Here is a 22,519-nt window from a genome sequence, read left to right on the forward strand (position 1 = left end):
CAGTTGATTGCTGGAACAAACAAGCTTCCATCTTTCGTGGAAGTTGACAGCTTAAATAAATTCAAGGCTGAACTAGACCAACTTTTGGAGTAAATGGATGGGTGAACGGGAAGGCGTTTTTTTTTTGGCTGATGCTTTCTTGCATCTCATGCCTCTACTAATGCTAAGGCTAATTCCTAAAATTATCTACAGACATCCCCATCCCCAATTGGCACTCTCTCTCAGTTGAGGAAATAAAAACAGTGCTAAGTGATTCTACATTACGTGGGGGGGGGGGGGTCCCCATAGAAAATAATGTAAACAGTTTTAAAGGAATGTATGACTAGCCTTTCTGGCAAATTTTAAAGCAGTATTTCTCTATATAACAATATTAAAACCTTTAAATATAAACTTTACGTACATAAATTGTGCAATAAAACATGAATATGTGCTCAAGAAATTGCAAGAAACTTACCGTAAAATTAAGGAATTTTATATCTATACATTATTTACACTAACAGCTTGCTATACTGTTAACAATCAGATCACTCAAAATCAAAAAATGTGGTGTGACAGCGTGAAAGTGGGCAAGGATATTTTCTCACTGAGGTCTCTGCAGCAGCAGAGGTTGAAGACTGACTTCCCTTAGAGCTGAACAAGGAATCCAAAAGAGTTGTCAATTGGCTTTATTTTTGTTATAATGATTAACCTGTAGTAGCTCATAACTTCAACCACTGTACATACATTGAGGGATCTCTCTCTCTCTCTCTCTCTCTCTCTCTCTCTCTCTCTCTCTCTCTCTCTGTATTCACATCATTGTTTGTGAAGTAAGAAAGAATTCATCAAGCTTTTGGAAAGCCTCAGCCATGCCTTCAGTTGTCTCTTAGGAGACTCAAGTTCTTCCTTTTCTGTTTCCTTTTCAATGTTTTGAAGGGAATTCTCCTGTTCAGGCCTTTTGGAGGGCTTTCTCCTGTCCTAAACTAGCTCCATGAGTTTTCCACTGCTTAAGAAATCATTCTGGTTTTCAATGAACTCTTGTATATCTTCAGATAAGAAATTTGAAATAAGTCCATTACTTATTTCAAAAAGAAAAAGTATTACTTAAAAAAAGACTTCATGGGTGAAACTATATTTGTGAGTCTTAAAAAAGAATTATTAGAAGCCTCGCTGAAAGCAAGCTATCGCACTTCTTATCAAGGAGAGGACCACACTATTGGTGAAAATTTGATAATGCCATGCGCTATTGACCTATGAGAGACAATATTCAGACCCAACCAATCAGCAAAAATAAAACAGGTGCCGCTCTCTAATGACACTGTAAAAATAAATTTACTTTGCTCGTCTGATCTTATCAATGAACTCATTCATAGACTTAATTAAGTCATTGCCTTATTTTATCTTGCAACTCAGAGCACTGATTTCAGTAGCTTAGCTCTGCTATTAGTGTTTGTTCGAAATCTGTATAATGATGAGCTGTGCAAATTCTTCTCTGTGATGATTTTAAAACCACTACAACAGGAGTTGATATTTTTGAAAAAATTTAGACAGCTTTTTTGTGCTCATGAACTTGACTGGAAGAAGTGTATTGAAATACTGACAGTGGCAAGGCTATGCAGAATCCTATTTCAGGTGTTGCTACGAGAATCAAGGCGGTAGCACACCCTTCCTGTTCAAGTAGTAAATTTGTACTCCACAGGAAAAATTTAGTTGGGAAAAACATTCCTGCAAAACTGAAAGATATTTTTAAGAAACTAATAGAAATCATCAATTATATGAAATCTAGCAGTTTAAATACAAGGCTTTTACAGTAGATTTGCAACAAAATGGGGAGCAACTACACTGCTTCCTTTTTTACACCAAAGTACATTGGCTGAGTCGAGGTAAAGTGCTGATGAGACTCTCTGAATTACACTCTGAAATTGTTATGTTTCTTACTGATTGTAAAACTAAAGCCGCAAGAAAAACAACTTGAAATAAACTGCAGAGATTCATCGACTTTATATCTAGTGATTATAATTTATAAGAGGTTACATAAGTTGCTAATATATTTGACAAACTGAACACACTGAATCTATCACTTCAAGGTAAAAATGCAACACTTTTCATGGCTAATGATAAAATCTTTACATTCAAAGATAAAATTATTCTTTGGAGAAAGAGAGCTGAAGCAGGACAATATGATACCTTTGATACTTTTTCTACACATCTTGTTGAAAAAATGTCTCTGCAGTCAGACTTACAGAAAGCAATAACTGACCACCTTGAACAGCTGTTGATTTCTTTGAAGAATATTTTCCTGTCAATACAGACATTGAAAATTACAGGTGAAGCTAACCCTTTCTTGAAAAACCTTTGTCCTATCCACAAAAGAAAAAGAATAACTGATTGATATCTCTTCTGACACATCACTCCAAGAAAAGTTTTTTAGTTTTCCAATGTCTGGGTTAGTTTGTTGGACTCTTTCCCTAATATAGCAGACAAAGCAGTTTGTAAACTTTTACCATTTGTGATGACTTATTTATGTGAACATGGGTTTGCCAAACATTGTGACACAAAATCAAAAAACAGAGAAACAGACTGACACTTCAGCAGACATTTGTTGTCAATTATTAGCTTTGACACCTAATTTCAGCAAAATCGCTAAAAATCTGTCACAGCAGGTCTGTCATTAGATTCACTGAGTAAGCTATATTTTTGATGTGAAAATATCAATGGTGGCACTAGAGTAAAATCGGTTGGTAACGAAATTTTCTTGTAACGGAAATGATACAATTGATTGTTAATGAAATTTTTTTTATGGAAATGAAGCAATTGACGTCATTCCTAAATGGTGCTAACAATGCCAACTCAGTCACTAACGTTGATTCAGTAGAGTAAGCAGCGGTTAGTAATATTAGGCAAGAATAAAAGCAGAATATCATGCAAGAAAGCTGGTAGTAACATTATGCAAGAATAAAAGAAGAATATCATGCAAGAAAGCTGGTAGTAATATTATGCAAGAATAAAAGCAGAATATCATGCAAGAAAGCTGGTAGTAATATTATGCAAGAATAAAATGCAGACTTTAATAAAATCTGCTTTTCAAGATTTTGATTAACATTAATCTTCTAAGTAGCATAAGTAAGCAAGTTTTGATCAAACCGTTCAAAAATTTAAAGTTTTACAATTGTGATAAGATTTCACGATAATATTGTGCAAGAAAGTGGGTAGCAATATTATGCAAGAATAAAATGTAAGATTTTGATCAACATCAACCTCCTAAGTACCGTAAGTATGTAAGTTTCAATCAAACCATTCAAAAATTTAAATGGTTTTACTCTAGTGCCGCCATAGATGTTTTCACATAAAATGAAACATCTTTCATGCTTACAGGGTGCACACGTTTTTTTTTTTAAATTCATGTCTTAATAACAGTTACATTTTTTTAGTTTAAAATTTTAAGAGTAGCAATCATTTTTTGGTTCCACTATAATATAGTACACACACACACACACACACACACACACACACACACACACCACAGCACAGACTAGAAGTCTGTGCTGTGTGTGTGAAACCCATGTTTAGTTTCCACAGCAGAGCTCTGGAAATTGCCCCCCCATATCTTCCATCGTGCAGTCTGATTGATGTCTTTTGAGGTTATGATGGACATCATAGCAAGATACAATCTTTCTTACATTTCGAAGGTATAGCTCTAAAACGGTGTTGACAGGCTGGACACTCAATACTCCAGTGGACCAAACCTATTGGTAACTATCTAGGAGGCTTCTGGGATCAGCTGGTGTATAATCTTGCTTCCTCTACCCTGCCAGATAGTGACTGGAGGTAGTCCAAGTAGTGGGCATGCAGGAGGCATTGTCAAGTCCACGTTATGTCAAGGAAATGGGTATATTTTTGACGTGTCTATGCCACATCCAAAAATTTCATTGCTTCATACAACATGTTCTACTCACCTTTTCTTAGTACTGAATACATCATGAGTAGTAAACTAACAGAACAAACTTATCTGCAAAAAGATCTAAACCTCTCAAACACTTCCTTGTTCATTTTACAAATATGTGGTCTCAGTTCCAATCTCAGTGATGTCCATTTCCACTTACAGCCTGCCAAACCCCCATGTACATTTTCTGACAGAATCCCAATTATCAGTTGATTCAACTACTGCTCATCTCAGTTGTCCTAATCATTTGCTGATTGATTTCTTTTGCTTCAACGGTGGTACTTGGGCTTATGTCCGCTCTGATATTCTCTGTCAGATACTTGGTAATTTAGAATCTCCTATTTTTGAACTTCTTTAGCTTAAAATCTCTCTACCACATTCTGTCAAATTCATCTGTTGCCTCTATCATTCTCCCAACCCCACTAATCACCTGGAACTCTTTGACTGTCTCTATCTTTGAAACTTGACTTCCTCCAATCCAACTTTCCTAACAGTGAGGTAATTTTATTTGATAATTTTAATGTCCACAACTCCAGCTAGCTTCCGTTTTCTAGTCACACGGATCCAGCTGATCGAGATGCTGAGGTTTTTGCAATTACCAATTACCTCACACAAATTACCGGAAAATCCTGACCACACAGCCAACACGCATGATCTTTTTTCTCACAAACAGCCCTTCTACGTACACTGATGAGGTGATTGGTCCTCTGGGCACCTCAGAAAACTTGGTGATGGTCTCTTCTCCAATGGAACCTTTCTCTTGTGGGCAATCTCAACCTAGTGTTGTTTGGCATTACAAGAATGCAGAATGGGATAATCTGCAAGATTTCTTTTCTTCTATTCCTTGGTCGGATTATTACTTCAACTCTTCTGATGCCAACATTTGCTCAGATCGTGTCACTAAAATCATTCTTATAGGGATGGAATCCTTTATTCCACACACCAACTTAAAATCTCATGCTTTATCTAAACCTTGATTTTCCAATAAATGTGTTAAACTGTTGAAGATAAGAATGCTGCATATTGCAATTGACTTATATCTAAATCTCCGGGTTCATTTTCTGATTACACCAAAGCTCGCAACAATTGTAAAACAAGTACTAATAGTTCAAACTAGATTTCAAACAGGCTAAGAGTAGAAAACTTGCTTCTTGTCCAAATGGTACACAAGCTTTCTGTCGCTGAAAAGACACTGGTCACAACTTTTGGGCATCTCTATTCCCACTTCTGTCAAAACTGAATGGTTCTATTGCCACTTCAGCCAAAGATAAAGCTGACCTGCTAGCATCCTATTTTTCTTCCAACTTGTATATTAATGATCTTGGTAAACCACCTCCTACCATTTGCAGTACACGTCATTTCATTCCATTCAAAGCCTCTTATGGCCTTCTGTCAAAAGGATGTTTGAAGAATTTTGAGCAGTCTTGGTGCCAAGCAAGTGCCATGTCCTGATGGTAATTCTCCACTTGTTCTAAAAACATGTACTGTGAACTTACTCGTGTTCTGTGTCGCCTTTTTTCACTTTCTTATTCCAAAGGTGTTTTACCTTCTGTTTGAAAATTTGCCCATATCCAGCCAGTTCCTGAAAAGGGTGACAAATCCCTCCCATCCAATTATCATTCCATTATGCATACTTCTACTCTTTCTAAAATAATTGCCAGTATGGATTCTGTCAGTGTAAATCCACTGGTGATATACTGGCTTATGTTACCCATCTATGAACAAATTCAATGGAAATTTTAGTGAAACTCAAGCAGTTTCTTTTGACATTTCCAAGGTTTTTGATCATGTTTGTCATAAAGGTCTTCTAAATAAGCTTCTGTCTCATGGTTTGCCAATTGTTTTTTGAGTATCCAGTTTTCTCCCCGATTGCCTACTGCAGGTAATGGTAGACAGCTCTCTGTTTTATAATTTCTCCACTAATGCTGGTGTTCCACAAGGTTACTTTTTTCCTCACATTCTTATCCTCTTGTATAATGGCATTCTTCCATTGACTAGAAATCCTATCCATAGTTTCGCCCATGATAGCACATTGCATTTCACCTTCCAGTTTTGAGAAACCTTGTCCAATAGCTTGCACAATAGCTTTACTTCTCGAATATCCACTACCAATTCCTTAAATGCTGATCTCTAGGTAAGCATTACTTTGGCCCATATCACATAAAAACATGTCTATATTACCCTTGCCTCCAACTCAATTAGCAATTTCCCTGAACCCTTAAAGTGTCTTCATTGATACTTGCAAAAACCCTTGCACTACCTGTGTTCAAGCATATCCAATTTATCACATATGCTAGTTCAGAAGTGATGATGATGATAAAGACGATTTTAGTGCAACTAGACAATTTTGTGTTGTAAATTTTATTTCAAATCGCAATGTAAACAGGAAAGATTCAAATAGATTAGACCTCCTTGTGAAGTTTAAGACTAACCAAAGTTTGTATATTAAGCATCATTATTATAACACCTCATACTGTGAAATCCTATACAAGGATTGCAAAGGATTTGTGCCAGCTCTCTTATACCTCCAGGGTATGTGAGGTATAACAGCTGCCCACAGACAAGAGGCTAAATACCTGCAAAATGATTCCATCTGGGTGGTGGTAATCAAGTGAAAATAAGTAAACAGTAGACTTCATATGGGAAAGTGTTAATTATTTGAAGTATAATGGGGGGGGGGGCAACTCATCATGAAGAATTTCACAATATGAGATGTTACAATAATGATACCTAAATAAAACTTCGGTTTGTCTTAAAATTCAACTATGCAACAATGATCCAAGTGCACACTAATGTCATAGTCTGAGGCTTTCTTGCCCTAAAATTTTATTAGCTATTATTTTAATAAAAATCAAAAGTGTAAAAGATATTGGTGGTTTGCATAAAATTTCCTTAACTGAAAGGTAACGTGCATATTTTAACCAACTGTACAGAAAATCTCTTCAGTCTGTAAGAGCCTCTAATTCCAAATACCAGTAGGTGGTCTCATCAGCATATATCCTTAATGTCCCATACTTCAATTAAAAAAATTGAAGAATGATAAAAGTGAAAAGCAGATGGGATATCAAATGGTTGAGGACTACTTACACTACATATTTCCTAGACTGTATGTTACTGTTAATATGTAATTTCAGTGTATAAAATCATCCATTTTGCAAGACATTCAATACCAATTCATAGTATAGTATTTAATAGTATAGATAGTACATGTTCGTATCAGACGGCACCTGGGATTTCTCCCATCTCCGCTGTATAGATAGTACAGTAGTATGTATTTAGTTTTTAAGGCAATTCGATTGCAGAAATCATATCACAGTAATTATACCTCATATTAAAAAAAAAATTGGATAACCATACTGGAGCCAGCATTCTATCCTACAACTTTTATTTTTTAGACAATAATGTTATGTTTCCCACTGGACCAATCCAGCAGTACAAGGGCTTAATGTTGGCAACTATCATTCTGTGGAAATTATATGGGTCATTGCCACTGCATTATGTAATAAAAATAACAAATTTTTTATGAATACTTAAGCTATGTGCATAACCAGCAAAAAAACAGAATTTTTAAAAAAAATCCAGCATTTGCTGGATAACCAGGATGCTGGATTTATGAGGTTCTACTATACTATTAAGCTCCACGTAGAAAGCCACTTTTGGAGTGACCTTCATATTTAAAAAGGAATAATAATGAAATCTATACAGAAATTCAGGTCATTAGCAGGTATTAAATGGATCATTTTTAAGGATGAAAATGGAAAGTACAATTGCAATGCACATTAAGAAAATGGTTGTCGTATGACAACCATTTTCTTAATAACAGATATATTATACCTGTTATTAAGAAATACATAACAGATATATTATAATCAGAAGTCAATTAGAATCACTTAACAATAACAACTGGTGTCAAAATGCAAAAGATATGATCTTAACATAATAACTTAATGTGAAAAAATAAATCCCAACTGAATCTAGCTAAAAAGGAACATTTAATTCAATCAATAATATTCATAAATGTATTCAGTATTATTTATATATTTCCATATGTACATACTTGAAGGCAGTTTTCATGAAAATATTTTTACCCTGTGCACTGATCCAAAAGTTGGCTGACTTGAACTGAAAGTTTCCCCAAAAATCGACTAATAATAGGCCTGCTCTTTGCAAATTTGTCTTTCACTTCAAAATCTAAAAGGTCTGATGGATAAGCAATAAACTCGAACTGCAAAAAGAATATCACTGTTTCAGTATAAATAGCAAAGTAATCAAGGAAAATACCACCACTCTAAAAGAGTGCATCAATTAATAAGAGAATAAAAACAGAATCACATTATTCATAAAAGCACCATGAGGCCACTGTTCTCAGGAGTTACATTATTGAAGATGCCAATAGAAAGGCAGTTGGGATGGGGGGGGGTTGTCCTGATTCACATATATAAAATATATTTTAATATTAATAAACAATACAACCTTGGCATAATTTGGGTGTAAGGAGACAAATTTAACATCTGTATTATATAATGTTATATAATATAATAAAACTAAAATTTACCTAATTTCATGCATGCATAATAATCAAAAGATACAAAAACTACTAAAGTGCATATTCTTACATTTTATTGATTATAATGATACACATTCCTGTAATATACTTCATTACATGTGTTTTTTCTGAAATAATCAGATAATTTTATTTTTTATTTCAGTATTATTAGCAGTGGCAGGGAAGTGATGCAAGAAAAGGTTATACAGCATCAGTCAAAAAAATAAATAAAAAATAAAATTAAAAACCACCACATCCCATAATTGCCTGTCCGCCTCTAACATAAAATTTTATCAAATAACTGATGAACAACTGACAGTAATTTATAGTACATAATTTATAAAAAATAATACTGCACTTAACATTAAAATATTAGACAGCAATGCTGAGTATACTTAAACCTGTCAATTTCTTAGAGTGATCAAAACTTCCAAATGAAACTATCTACAGAGTTATCCGTTTCAGTGCACCATATGAACAAGCAACCACATAACTATAAAATCAAAGACTCATATACATATATCAATAATGCCAGTACAATGACATCAATAAGAGCATCACCACAATATAATAAGAGCAATGTGATGGTCTTCACCCTATATATATACTGGTTACCACGAGTTCCACAGAGTAGAGTAACTTTATTACACGGCACTTTCTTCGCATTTCACTTTGCAGTACTTAAAACTTGGAAAAGATACTAGAAAAAAAGATAAATTGGGAAAGATAAACATAACGTGTCACGGGATATAATGACTGAAGGGGGGAATTGTCACTGACAATTCACCTGAATTATGGTCTTTTCCTTGTTCTCCCTGTGCAGCAACCTTAAATCAGTTTGTTGTTAGAAATGACATTTTTGACACTGTTGGAAAGACTGAATTGTTAAGAACACAAGTCAATGTCCTACAGGAAAAATTGAGCTGGGAGTCTCAATGGAGACCCAAATACAGTCAGTTTTGCTATAACACGGTACATGTGTTCCTAAAAATCTCTGCATTATGGTATTTTGTGCATTAAAAAGAATATCATAACAGATATATTATCTGTTATGATATTCTTAGGGGGGAAAATAGGGATAGGAACAGAGCACTCAAAAAAAATAATGTTCAGTGTGGTAAATAAAACACTAAAAAAAGTTAGAAACCCAATAAAACTACTAACACAGGTTTAAACATCTTAAATTTCTAATAAATAAATAAATATTAGTAAATATAGCACTGTAATATATACTATATAATACAATATATAATACATACTAATTGATATTTCTGTTCACTGACTTTTTTCTTTTAGATTGTAAAATTTAAAACAGTAAAAAATACAAGCAATCAATAACGACGAACACGGCATGCACAAATTGAGATATTCAGTAGCAATTTCACACATTAAAAATAGGAATGAAGATAAGATTCTGAAAATTTATTTACGTTTTTTATATGATTAAAGATTTCATGGAAGTGGAAACACATTTCACCAAAATAACGTAAAAATCCACAGAATTCCAGCTATCGCAAATGCAATAAGATCCAATTTACTACCCATTTATAATTAGATTGCACCAACAGAAAAGCCCAAAAAACCAGGAACTGCAACTTGTTTTTATTATTTTATGGTAGTGACCTCCAGAAATGTGCTACAATGCTCATGCTATCCCGCCTCACAAAATTTCTGTTCGAACAGAAAAATGTAAGCTCCTGAAAATGTGGGTCGGCCTACAATATCATCTATTATCTTGTGAATACAGCAAATAAGAACAGTGTGTCTCTGACCAATAGAACTACAGTAAATGGGAAATATAGCTCTCATGCATTTGACATTTTTTAAGCTTCATAAACTTGTATGTATTGCTGCACAGTTCGCTATGTTAAGCTTGGTGCCGAGTTTTGCATTTGCCTGGCATTACTTGCAGATGAAATTGCACATGAGCCAGTGCAAAAATTGTGTTATATTCGCACTGTTCCCTAAAATATCAGTTGCGTTGGATCAAATTTGCATTGCTAAAATGTGCGTAATAGCAGAACTGACTGTACCTAATTATATACCAGTAATGCTCTCCCAAGTCCAGCCCCAAAACTGGATCATGGCCTGCCCTAGTTAATGAAAGAAATCAGTTTTGTAAAGATTGAATTCAATTGAACAGAGAAGGTGCAAGGGTTTTTGCAATGGCAGATCGTTGGAACGATACAGATTAGTAATGGGCCAAACTCACATATGTATCCTCCCTGTAAGCACGTCTCACCTATAATTGCCTTACGTACAGAAAGACTGAAATATGTGCAAAAACCAGACACTGTTCAGAGAAAAGTGTTTAGGAAGCATAAAGTTTGCATCAGGGTTTTAAAACCAAAAAAATACAAAATTTAATTTGTCTATACAGTAACACTAGAAGTACTGTAAATAAATTAAATGAATTTGAGCTTTTTATTAAGTTACTAATGAGCTACTAATCTGAGCTTTTCATTGTAAGTTACTACAATATAATAGGAATAACTGAGACACTGGTATCATCCACAGACAGAAGATGAAGAATTTCATTACACTGTGTACAGCATGTTCAAAAAAGATAGAAGGGTTAAGAGGAAATGGGAGTCATGCTTTTTGTCAAAAGCTCTCTGAAAGCTATCAGACTACACTAAGAGTCAGATCAAGGTGTCAGATGGATATTGAGTCTGTATGGTGCAAGATGACATGCAGTAAAGGGAAGATCACAGGGTGTTACAGACCAAAAGATTCAGTGGAGTATGATAAAAATCTCTTTAGGCAACTTGAATGGACAGCTAACTGCCTCATTTTGAGCAATTTTCAATTTCTATCTTGATCTACATGCATTGGCAGAAATGTACGTAATGTTATGGTTCCAACAGATCATCATAGTTGTGGTCCCCTTATGAAGTTTGATATGTTACATTTTACTTTACTTCTTTCCCAGCATTGATATTCTATCAATTAATTTTCGTCCCAGGCCTTAACAGTAGAATTGCTTATTATTATCTGCACATTAATCAAATAAAGACAAAATTTACACAAAATTCACATTGTAATTGTATTTATATCAATGCTGGTAATTAAATTTATAGATTATAAAGAATATGTATATACCGTATTTCTTCGATTCTAAGACACCATCGATTGTAAGATGCACCTTAATTTCAGTACCACCAACAGAAAAAAAGCTTTGATTCTAAGAAAAAATAAATAAATAAAATAAAAACGCTAAAATATATCTAACAAATATTTTTATTATAATAGAACTCAATTTACTAACAACAATAGTATTTATCAGTAGGTTATGTTATTCATCACTTCCTTCTGAATCTTCTGAACTGTCGATATCTGCATTTGAATCAATATCAGAGTCTACTTCACATTCAGAATCTGATTCTTCTGAGCCGTCGTTATCTTCATTATCCCTTAATATATTGTCTTCTGAGCCATCGCAACATTTTTTAAATGAGTGCTGCATTATTCTTTCTGGGATTAGCTTCCAAGCTCTTGATACCCATTCTGCCAATTTTGATGCAGGCACTTTCTTAATTTTTGTCAGCGGGAGGTTGTCAGTCAACAGCCAGGATTCATATTCCTTTCTCAAGTAATCCTTAAATGGTTTGTTGACTGAAATGTCAAGTGGCTGCCGTTGGCTAGTCATGCCACCAGGAATTACAATCAAGTCACCACGTTTTTGCACAATTTTATTTTTGACCCATTCGGACAAGTGTCCGTGAAATGCATCAAGTACTAGCATGCTAGATGGGTTACAAAGACTTCCAGGATGTCTATTCCACACAACGTTTAGCCAGTCTTCCATAAGCTCTGCCGACATCCATCCATATTTCTGTGCACGCACAATAATATCTTTGGGGAAAATTTCATTCTTCAGTATGGTTTTTTGATTTAAAATTAAATATGGTGGCAACTTTCGACCAACAGGGGTGATACACTGCTTTTCGTAGCCTGTGCTTATAAATCTTGATTTCTTTAGCATCTGTATGGTTGATGGTGTAATTTTGAGGCATATAGCAGACTGGGAGTTTCATCAGCATTTCCAATTTGACTAAACTCATAGTTTCTTTTTTTTTCCTTAATTTCATCACCTATTTCTGAAAGTTAATCAGCTTCTGTTGAAAGTCTGCAGGAATTTTTTGACATATAGATGTTCGGTGCCTTAATGATAATCCGCTACGACATGAGTCTGTTGCACCAGCCACGACTGCCTTTAAAAATTATTTTCTCTATTCTGAGGGACGGCAATTTCTCCGGCTTTCAATTGCATGGCTTGTCGAATGATGGGTAATCCTTTTGCGCATGTCTCCGTTACAAAACGTATCACAGCTTCATCGACTTGTGAAAATCTTCGTTCCTTATGTCCTGTAAAGCACTTGGTTGTTGCTTTGCAAGAAAATATGGAATTGCGATCATTTCTCCAACGACGAACATTTACTTCACTAATGTCAAAATGTTGACCCACAGCTCTATTCTATGTTCTTTTGCATACATAATAACTTTTCGTTTCAGTGCGGCTTTGTAGTGCAATCTTTCTTGACAACACTTTAATGTGCAATAAGGGATCAAAATGAACAAAATACAGTAACTCGACTTCTTACATACTTTCGAAGATACAAAAAAAACTTCCTAGTTTTCGCTGAGTGAGCTCCACTATAATGAAATAACGGTGACTTCACATTTCAAAAGTGCGTGAAATCACCCACGCCACTTTATTCTCCAATGGAATTGGAGAATGCGATAACAGTCAAAATTGGAGGTGGGGTTTCCATGTAAAAACAAAACGTGGTGCCGTGTGCAAAGCATGGGAAAATTTAAAAAAAAAAAAAAAAAACTGCGATTGTAAGACTACATCGATTCTAAGGCACACCTCGTTTTTAGAGATGTTTAATAGGGGGGAAAAAGTGCATCTTAGAATCGAAGAAATACGGTATAATCATTATCACATAAATGTGTTATATCATTACATTATTCAAAATAATTAACATTTTTCATATTCTTTCAGCATTTTATATCTTCTTTTCTTACACTTACACTTTCCTTTCCCTTGTTCTTCCAGGTTGGCATCCTGCACAACTGAAATTTAACATTGACAAATGCAAAGTACTGCATATGGGTAGCAGTAACCCAAGAGAAACATACCAACTGTGTGGACTACACTCAGGGAAGTGGAGAGTGAAAAAGACCTGGGGGTAATTGTGCAGTGAGATATGAAGTTTGCTGAGCAGTGCAGATGTGTTGCCAGAGTAAGTCATGGGGTCTTGTCAATGATATACAGGAAGTTTGCGAGCAGGAATAAGGATGTGATTATCCAATTGTATAAGGCAATGGTCAGGCCACACCTTCAGTACTGCATACAGGTCTGGAAGCCTCATTTTAGGAAGGATGTAGAGTTGCTAGAACGAGTACAGAGAAGGGCTATTTGGCCTTTCTTCTTCGAAGAAGGGCCAAATAGCTGTGAAACGGTGCCATCTGGGTGGTGGTGGTATTCACTGAGAATAAGTAACAACAGTCTTCTCCTTCGGGCGAAGCGTTACTTATTCAAAGTAGTGCAATGTCATGACAACTCGTCGTGAAGGTATTCACAATATGAGATGTAAGTTAAATGATGCCGCTATTGCAAATATTTGCTAATTTATAATTGGCTGTGTATTAATGATGCAAGTGCACTAAGATATACATAGTAACTTTAACCAGTAACTCATTTAGACTTGAACCAAAATATCAGGATGTTTTTTTTAATCCATATTTTTTTAAAATCACACTTCTAAAATGAATTAAATAATTTTGATATTTATACAGTTATTCTAATACAACTTGTTTCTTAAAAGCACAGTTTAATATAACAACAAGGCAAAGACACAAACCTGTCCAGGCCAGGACGGATGTGTTGTAGATTCGACAATTCCAGTTCTGCAAACCTGGCCATGGTGAGGTAACAAGAGTATCCCTTCCCCTTTTCCTGGTTGTACAGATATTTTAACATATGGATCTGGACTGAAAAACATCCCCTTTTTAAGGTTTCGAGCATGTAAATCTGAAAGTAAGCAAAAACAAAAACAACATTTCTCTAGTTATAATTATTTAAAACAAAAAAACTAGCTTTGAGACTCAACCAAAGGTAAAATAAGAACAAATTAAAACTATTCACCAATTTCAATATAAACCTGTTAAAAAAAAAAAGAGGAGGAACATAAATACAGGGTGTCTCAAAAATATTGGTACAAACATTTAGGGGAGGTAGGTAACATCTAAAGGAATGTGTATCGCATAGGAACCTATAACCGGAAACGTCACCGTAAGTTCATAGACAGCGCTGTTCATCAGTTCGCGCGAGAGAAAATTTCTGGTTTATTTATTCAAGCAGTAGTCGCCGCACGAAGAGCATGCATCAATATACGAACTGTGAGCTGGCAGACATGCACCTAGTGTATGGATTAGCAGAGGGAAATGGACGAGCCGCTCAACGAGTTTACGGAGAACGCTTCCCAGACAGACATGTACCGGACCACCGTTTGTTTGCACATGTGCATCAAAATTTGTGTGCTTATGAGTCATTTAGAGGTAACAGGAATAGTGCAGGCAGACCACATTCGACGCAAACTCCCGCCATGGAAGAAAGTGTGTTGAATGCCATCCAAAATAATCCTACTACCAACACATGTGCCTTTACCTCTGCCTTAGGAGTGTCTCGTTGCAGTGTACAGCGTGTCTGGCATGACGATTCCTTACACCCCTTTCATCTCCAAAGGGTTCAGTTACTGCTCCCCCAAGATCATCCTGCACGTGTGGCTTTTCCTCAGTGGTTTCTCCAAGAAAGTGTTCAAGACATGAATTTTCCAGCCTATGTTTTGTTCACGGATTAGACTTATTTCACTCGGGAAAGCTTATTCAATCAGCACAATGCTCACGACAACCCGCACGGTGTGCGCCCTATGCGGCACAACATCGCTTTGCAATAAATGTGTGGCAGGTATGGTCGGTGACTGCTTAGTTGGCCCATACCTGTTACCATCCCGCATGAACTCTGCTAAATATCGGATATTTCTTGAACAAGTTCTGCTAGGGTTACTTGACGATGTTCCAGCAAATGTGAAACGCAACATTTGGTTTCAACATAACAGGGTGCCTGCCCATTATGGAAGATGTGTTCGTGACCATTTGAACAGGCGTTTTGGGTGGACCCTGTTGCCTGGCCCCCACACTCACCTGATTTATCGAGCCTTAATTTCTTTCTGTGGGGGACCCTCAAATCTATCGTGTATGAATCGCCCGTGGAGACGGAAATGGATCTCATGGCAAAACTCATCTGCGCTGCTGCTACTGTCAAAAAAACTCCAGGTGTGTTCGACCGTGTCCGGCAATCCATGCTGTGTCGGTGTCACGCATGCATCGCATCTCATGGTGGAACCTTCGAGCACCTGTTGTAATATCATGAAATGTATCCATCTCGTACTCCATTGTTAATATTATGTCAAATAAACGTTTTCCACTAATTACTGTCTTGTGCCTTTGCTACTACTTTCCCGTGACGTTTCCGGTTATGGGTTCCTATGCGATTCACATTCCTTTAGATGTTACCTACCTCCCCTAAACGTTTGTACCAATAGTTTTGAGACACCCTGTATGCATAAATACCACTAAGAGAAATAAAACAATGTCACATACCACAAGGGGAGACTGTTTTGTTACTATTTTAGGTAATTTAGGATAAATATTGTATCATTTTCAACAGTTCTGAATCACAATTGGTAAAAAATAAAAATAGAAATATTTTTATTCATTCTGAAAAAAAATTTTTGATCTTCTTGCTCCTTCAATTTAGAAAAAATTAACATTGAAATTCATAAAAATTATTATTAACTGACTAAAAAACAAGCAAGTAACTTTGTGCTGGTTGAAAAGTTTTTTTTTTTTTTTTTTTTTTTTAACTTTCCCCAACACCTCAAATTTTAATAAAATTAATACACAAATAATTCTCAGGCTCTATTTCAACCTTTAATAATAAGATTAAAATAGTGCAATGAACTTTTATGGCACTATTTTTAAATATAATTGATATAAACTGCACTGTTCTCTCTATCGTGAGAGTATGGGTTTGGCACACTGAGGGTCCTGAGCTGGTTATCATTCTTCTCTTTCTTGGTGATTCCTTTCTACTTCTGGCGCTCTCTCTCTCTCTCTCAAGGGTAACTCGAGAATTTTTTTCTGGCTGGTACAGCATCAGGCTTCCTTGACCATATGGCTAATAATAATAATAATATGATAATAATTTGGGGGGAGGTGGGTAAAGCAAATTGAGAAAGAATTATTGTTAGTGATGTGAGGAAGCATCCTTCCTCGCATCATTTTAAATTAAAAACACACCCACATAACTCAGTGACTGAATGTCACACAAATGCTTACTCCAGACATAAACATCATCTGATGCCAGCAAGCATTTAAATTAAACTTCTTTAACAAAAGAATTAATGATACAGATCAAAAGTCAAACCAATAATGAAGGAATTCAAAAATTCAGACTTGTTTACTTCAGAGTTAGACAATGAACATGGCTCTAAAAAAAGGAAAACTATGAAAAAAGCTAGTTAGAAGACGCTGTTTATTTATGGCGTCTACAAAAGAGAAGTCAAGGCAAACCTATTTCTGGACCTCTGTTATGCGAAAAAGCATTACAATTGAATCAAAAGGATGGCTGAAAATTTTCAAACCTTACCACCTTATAAGGGAGCTTGAAATTCAAGGAGAAGCTTTATCGGGTGATGTATCCAAAGCAGAAGCTTTTAAAGTCTTTTCTGAAAATGGCGGAGGAAGAAAGTTTTCCAAGGATAACGTTTACAATGCAGATGAAACTGGTCTTAATTGGAAATCACTTGCTCGTAAATCTTCATGTAACCTTACTTGCATCACGACGCAAAATGGCTGCTCCTCGTTTCAAAGCTAACAAACAGTGTTACAGTTATGCTGTGTGCAAATGCAAGGGGACAGCATGTTTACCATAGTTGGTGACTGGGAAATCCAAGATGCTTTAAAGGTGTAAAACGCCTATCAGTACGATAAAAAGGGCAGAAAAATGATTGGATGAATTCCAACTTTTTTTTGGATTGGTTTAGCCAAGATTTTATTCCAAGTGTGAAGATGCATCGAGAAATGAGGGTAAAGCTGGTAAAGTTTTGTTTATTATCGATAATGCACCATCCCAACCCCGCTTGAAAAATAAATTCAATTGACGAGAACTTCCAATGTCAGGATTTTACCACCAAATGTTACAGCCTTCTACAGCCAATGGATCAAGGTGTTATAGAAAAACTAAAAAAACATGTACAAGATTCATTATATTCTTATTTGTGTTTCTTTTTATGCAGTTTTTATGTAAAAAAAAAAAAAAAAGTGTGATTTATAGTTGAAATCATATAAAACAATTTGATAAGTTCAAAATTAATGAATATATAATATACAGTCAACTCTTGATTTAACGGACCAGATGAATAATAATACAGTAATGTACATATTAATGTCAACCAAATTATTTTTTTTTAGGTTACACAAAACTCATGTTATTATTAATTAAAAATTAATAATAATTACCTATTTCCATTATTGTTTTGATAATTACCTACTTTTATTTTTATAATCAAATTCAGGAAATTGTTTTTTATTCTTTCTGAAAACGTGTTCAAATAGCTGTCTTCCCAGATTGCAGAAAACAGATAAGAGCAGGTAGTAGTGGCATGTGATGCAAGAAAGCAAATGTATGAACTTATGCAGCATCAGCCAAAAAAAAAAAAATCACACCATTCCCTCCAAATGCCTGTCCAGTTCCTCCTTAAATTTATTCAACCTATCAACTTCCACAACGACAGATGGAAGTTTGTTCCAGCAATTAACCACCTGCTGGCTAAATGCAAATTTCCGCACATCTGTTCTACATCTGTCCTTTCTTAATTTGAATTAATGCCCAATTAGGTTCGTAATCTGAACAAGTGGAAGGATCCCATCAGAATTCAGCGTGCTGAACCCATCTCTTCCATCTCAATCAGATCACCGTGCAGGTGCCTAGTCTCCAGCCACTGCAATTTGCAGAACTTAAGCCTCTCTTGATAAGAGGATCCCTTCATTCCCCTCACCAATCTTGTTGCCCTTTCCTGTACACGCTCAAGTAAATCTACATCCTTCCTAAAATGAGGCCTCCAGACCTGTACGCAGTACTCAAGGCGTGGCCTGACCATTGCCTTATACACAGGGATAATCACCTCCTTTTCCCTGCTAGCAAAATTCCTATATATCATTGACAAAACCCCATGACCTGCCCTGGCAGCCTGTCTGCATTGCTCAGAAAACTTCATATCTGCCTGCACAATTACTCCCAGGTCTTTTTCATTTTCTACCACCTTAAGTGTAGTACCACACAGTTGGTACGTTTCTCTGGGGTTACTTCTACCCATATGCAGTACTTTGCATTTGTCAAGGTTAAACTTCAGTTGCCACTTCTTAGCCCATCTGCCCAAATTATCAAGATCCTGTTACAGTAGCACACTGCCATTACTGTCATTAACAACCCTGCCAACCTTTGTATCATCTGCAAACTTTGACACAAAACCTGATATACCTTCATCAATATCATTGATAAATATACAAAACAACAGTGGACCCAACACCAAACCCTGTAGGACTCCACTAATAACATTAGTCCAAGCAGAGCAGCACCCATTGATTACCACCCTCTGTCTTCTCACACTTAACCATCCTTTTATCCATTGTAGCAACTTACCCTTAATACCATTCTGCTCCAATTTGTACAATAGTCTTCCATGCGCAACAGTGTCAAAAGCTTTCCTGAAATCCAAATATATGATATCAAAATTATTTTTTGCATCCAGTCCTTTGTAACCACATCAAGACTTTCCCTTGAAAAACCCATGCTGTGTCTGAATTATTGCTGCAGTCTTGTCTAGATGATCCTGCAATGCATCTTTAACCAGCGACTCCATTATTTTGCCCGGAACAGAAGTTAAACTAACTGGTCTGTAATTACTCGTGTCACCCTTCGATCCCCCTTTGTGAATTGGGGATACATTTGCACATCTCCAGTCCGTGGGAACCTCCCCTGAGTCCAAGGATGCTCTCATAATTATGGCTAAGGGTTTGCTTAGTTGCTTTGCCGCCTCCTTTAATATAACTGGATAGATCCCATCCACCCCAGGTGCTTTTTCTTACATTTAACTTCAACAGTTTCTCTTCCACTTTGCTCTCAGTTATTACAAAATCATTAAGCACACTGCTACAATTTGATAACCTTCTGCCATTTTCAAACCTTAATAATTCCTCACGTGTGAATGTAGAGGCAAAATACTCAATCAGTTTGTTTGCTATCTGAGCAAGATCATCAACAGTCGAACCATCGATGTCAAGTGGACCAATCAGATTCATCCCCTTCCTTTTAGAGTTTATATAAGTAAAGAAATCCTTGCTGTTTTTCTTAGCATCTTTTGCCAAGGATTTCATGTAATCTGCCTTCGCCTGCCGAACCTCCTTTGTGACCTGATTACAGATTAACTTATATCTACCATAGGCTTCTGAGTCGCTTGATAATTTATATGCATCCCATGCATTTTTCTTCTCTGTTACGAGTCTCATTAGTTCATTTGACAACCATTTAGGCCTAAACCTTGAACAATATTTCTTAATTGGTATGAAACTTTTAGTAGCTTCCACGATTAATTCCTTGAATGCTTCCCACTTAGAATTTACTGTTGGTAACATCGTCAGTTGATCTCACTGTACAGAATTTAAAAACTGTCGGAGACCACTGTACTCGCCTTTATGGAAGCAAAAACCCTTTCCTTTACCCCTGATGGTAATTAAATCTTTAAGTAAATCCCACGTCAGTACACTGTGATCACTGCCACCTAGTGGTTCTTTTATCTGCAAATTCCTAATGCATGAATGATCACTGCTGATAACCAGATCAAGAGTATTACTTTCTCTGGTTGCCTCTCGAACATGCTGCTGCAGAAAACAATCATCCAATAAATCCAGAAAAGTCTGACTAGTGTGTGAGTGCCCAACCCACAAGTTCCAGTCAATATCTGGGAAGTTAAAATCCCCCATTATAAGACATTCCGATTTACTAGCCCACTCTATTTCTCTGTAAAATTGTTCATTGTACTCATTCGAGTCATTAGGCCTATAACACACTCCTACTCTTATTTTTGCCTTCGCAGTGCTTATGTCACACCAAACTGACTCAACAGTGCACTGTTCATCTATATCAACTGCATGCACTTCTTTTGATTTTATGTTTTTCTTAATTAACAGCATAACACCTCCTCCCTTCCTATCCTGTCTATCCTTTCTGTACACATTGTACTCCCCAAATTGCAGTTCGGCATTCCTTATATCAGTGTGACACCATGTCTCTGATATCCCAACAATATCCGCCTTTGATGTCTTGACCAACACTTCAAATTCATCAAATTTATTTACTATACTTCTAGCATTGGCATGCATGCAAGTATACATGCACCTATTCTTATTCTAAGTTACTCTAACACATCCCATATACCCACCTGTTTCACGATGACTGCCACCCGTTCCTGAAACCCCCAACACCCCTCGCTCCAGGTCGCTACTTATTCTAATAGAAGTTGTGCAAGAATCACATTCACCTCTGCCTACAGCTACTGTTAAACTATTAGTCCTTGTATCCCCCCAAGCTATCAGTTTTTTGACCCACCCAACACTGCCTCGATAGCATCAGCAAATATTCTTGCACCCTTTCTATTTAAGTGTATCCCATCCCTGTAGAAGCACTCTCTCCTGTTAACAAGTACAGTCCAGGCTGAAAAAAATTCTATCCCTTGAGCCTTGCACAATCTTTCCAGGGCCGAATTGATCGACAAGGCTCTCATCATATACTCCCTCCTATCGTGTCTGGGCAGAATTGCAGACTCTTTCAAATTCAACCCTAATTCACGGCTTTTTTTCATCAGTGACCTGTACTTGTTAAGTAATTCTGCCGGGTCTCCTACTCTTGATATCATTAGTGCCAATGTGTACAACTATATTACCTTTTGTGCCCTTAAAAGATGATATCTGCTCTACAACGTCATCAACCTTTGCCCCTGGCAGACATACCCTGGTCCTGTTCCACCTATCCTTTTTACAAAGGATGTTTCCAGTTTCCCTGACAATAGAGTCACCAACAACTACTAGTTTCTGAGGGACCAGTGCATTCTGCCTTGGGGGTTGCCGCTGTGTTGCGTGATGACCAAGTGCAAGCTCTGGCGTTGATGTGGGCAGCTGAGAGCCTGATGGGCCCCTCAATTTAGATCTTTCGAGGGCATCCACCCTGTCCTTCAAACTCTCAATTAGGCCCATAACAACGCTGAGTTGTCGCCTGATTTCCTTACACTCCTTACATCGCGCACACACAAAGACATCCCCCATGGCAATATCATGTTCCGTTCCAGACAGTTCGGCAAACATTTCACAAGTTGCACATTTTTTTAGGCTGTGATGCGTTGGAGAATCGCCTCACTCAGTTCTCCCGCGAGTCACAGCACTCCTGCCACTTTGTGCCCGTTGCTTTGCTTCTCTAGTTTGGGAAATGATACTTTAAATTAATAAAATCAATAAATTAAATTAATTAAATGTCAATACTACGCTATCTAATAGAAACAGTGAAGTGTATTACTGTTTCTATAATTATACGTTAAAGCTACCTCTAACTTGCAGGTTGTGACTTGCAAGCTGAACGTCACTGGGGACACTAAACTGCAAGTCTACAGACTCGCTCTGTTTCGGTCTCAGTCTGCCTGAAGCTATCGTGCAGTCAGGTTGTATACAGTGTTCTTTGATTTCTGAATTGTGACTTTATTTATTAAATAATTTTGCAATCCTTACAATTTAAAATGGCATGAAGTGATAGAGGAGTTAAAGGAAAACGTGTGAACTTAAATGTGCCACAGAAATCAGAACAAGGCATCTCAGTAACACATGTTTGTGGAATTTACTGCATAAAAAAATAAACTGTTTCTGATATTTGTAAA

The 22,519-nt window shown here is 36.4% G+C and overlaps 1 protein-coding gene across 6 annotated transcripts in view; it reads right to left on the reverse strand.

Annotated features, from left to right (window-relative positions):
* Window positions 1-22,519, reverse strand: part of LOC150090769 (E3 ubiquitin-protein ligase HECW2-like) — a 518,151-nt gene that overhangs the window by 375,662 nt on the left and 119,970 nt on the right. For 5 of the 6 annotated variants that reach the window (XM_090372567.1, XM_090372548.1, XM_090372558.1 and 2 more), the window contains 2 exons: window positions 14,336-14,505; window positions 8,008-8,144 (listed from right to left, as the gene is read on the reverse strand). In XM_090372567.1, coding sequence (XP_090228693.1) covers window positions 8,008-8,144; window positions 14,336-14,505 — 307 coding nt within the window. Of the gene's footprint in view, window positions 1-7,976; window positions 8,145-14,335; window positions 14,506-22,519 lie in introns of those variants that run through there. The other variant, XM_090372585.1, reaches the window with a different exon arrangement.

This window comes from Mastigoproctus giganteus, chromosome 1, assembly GCF_048544385.1.
Source record: "Mastigoproctus giganteus isolate SK-2022 chromosome 1, ASM4854438v1, whole genome shotgun sequence".
In the NCBI taxonomy this organism is placed as follows: Eukaryota; Metazoa; Arthropoda; class Arachnida; order Uropygi; family Thelyphonidae; genus Mastigoproctus; species Mastigoproctus giganteus.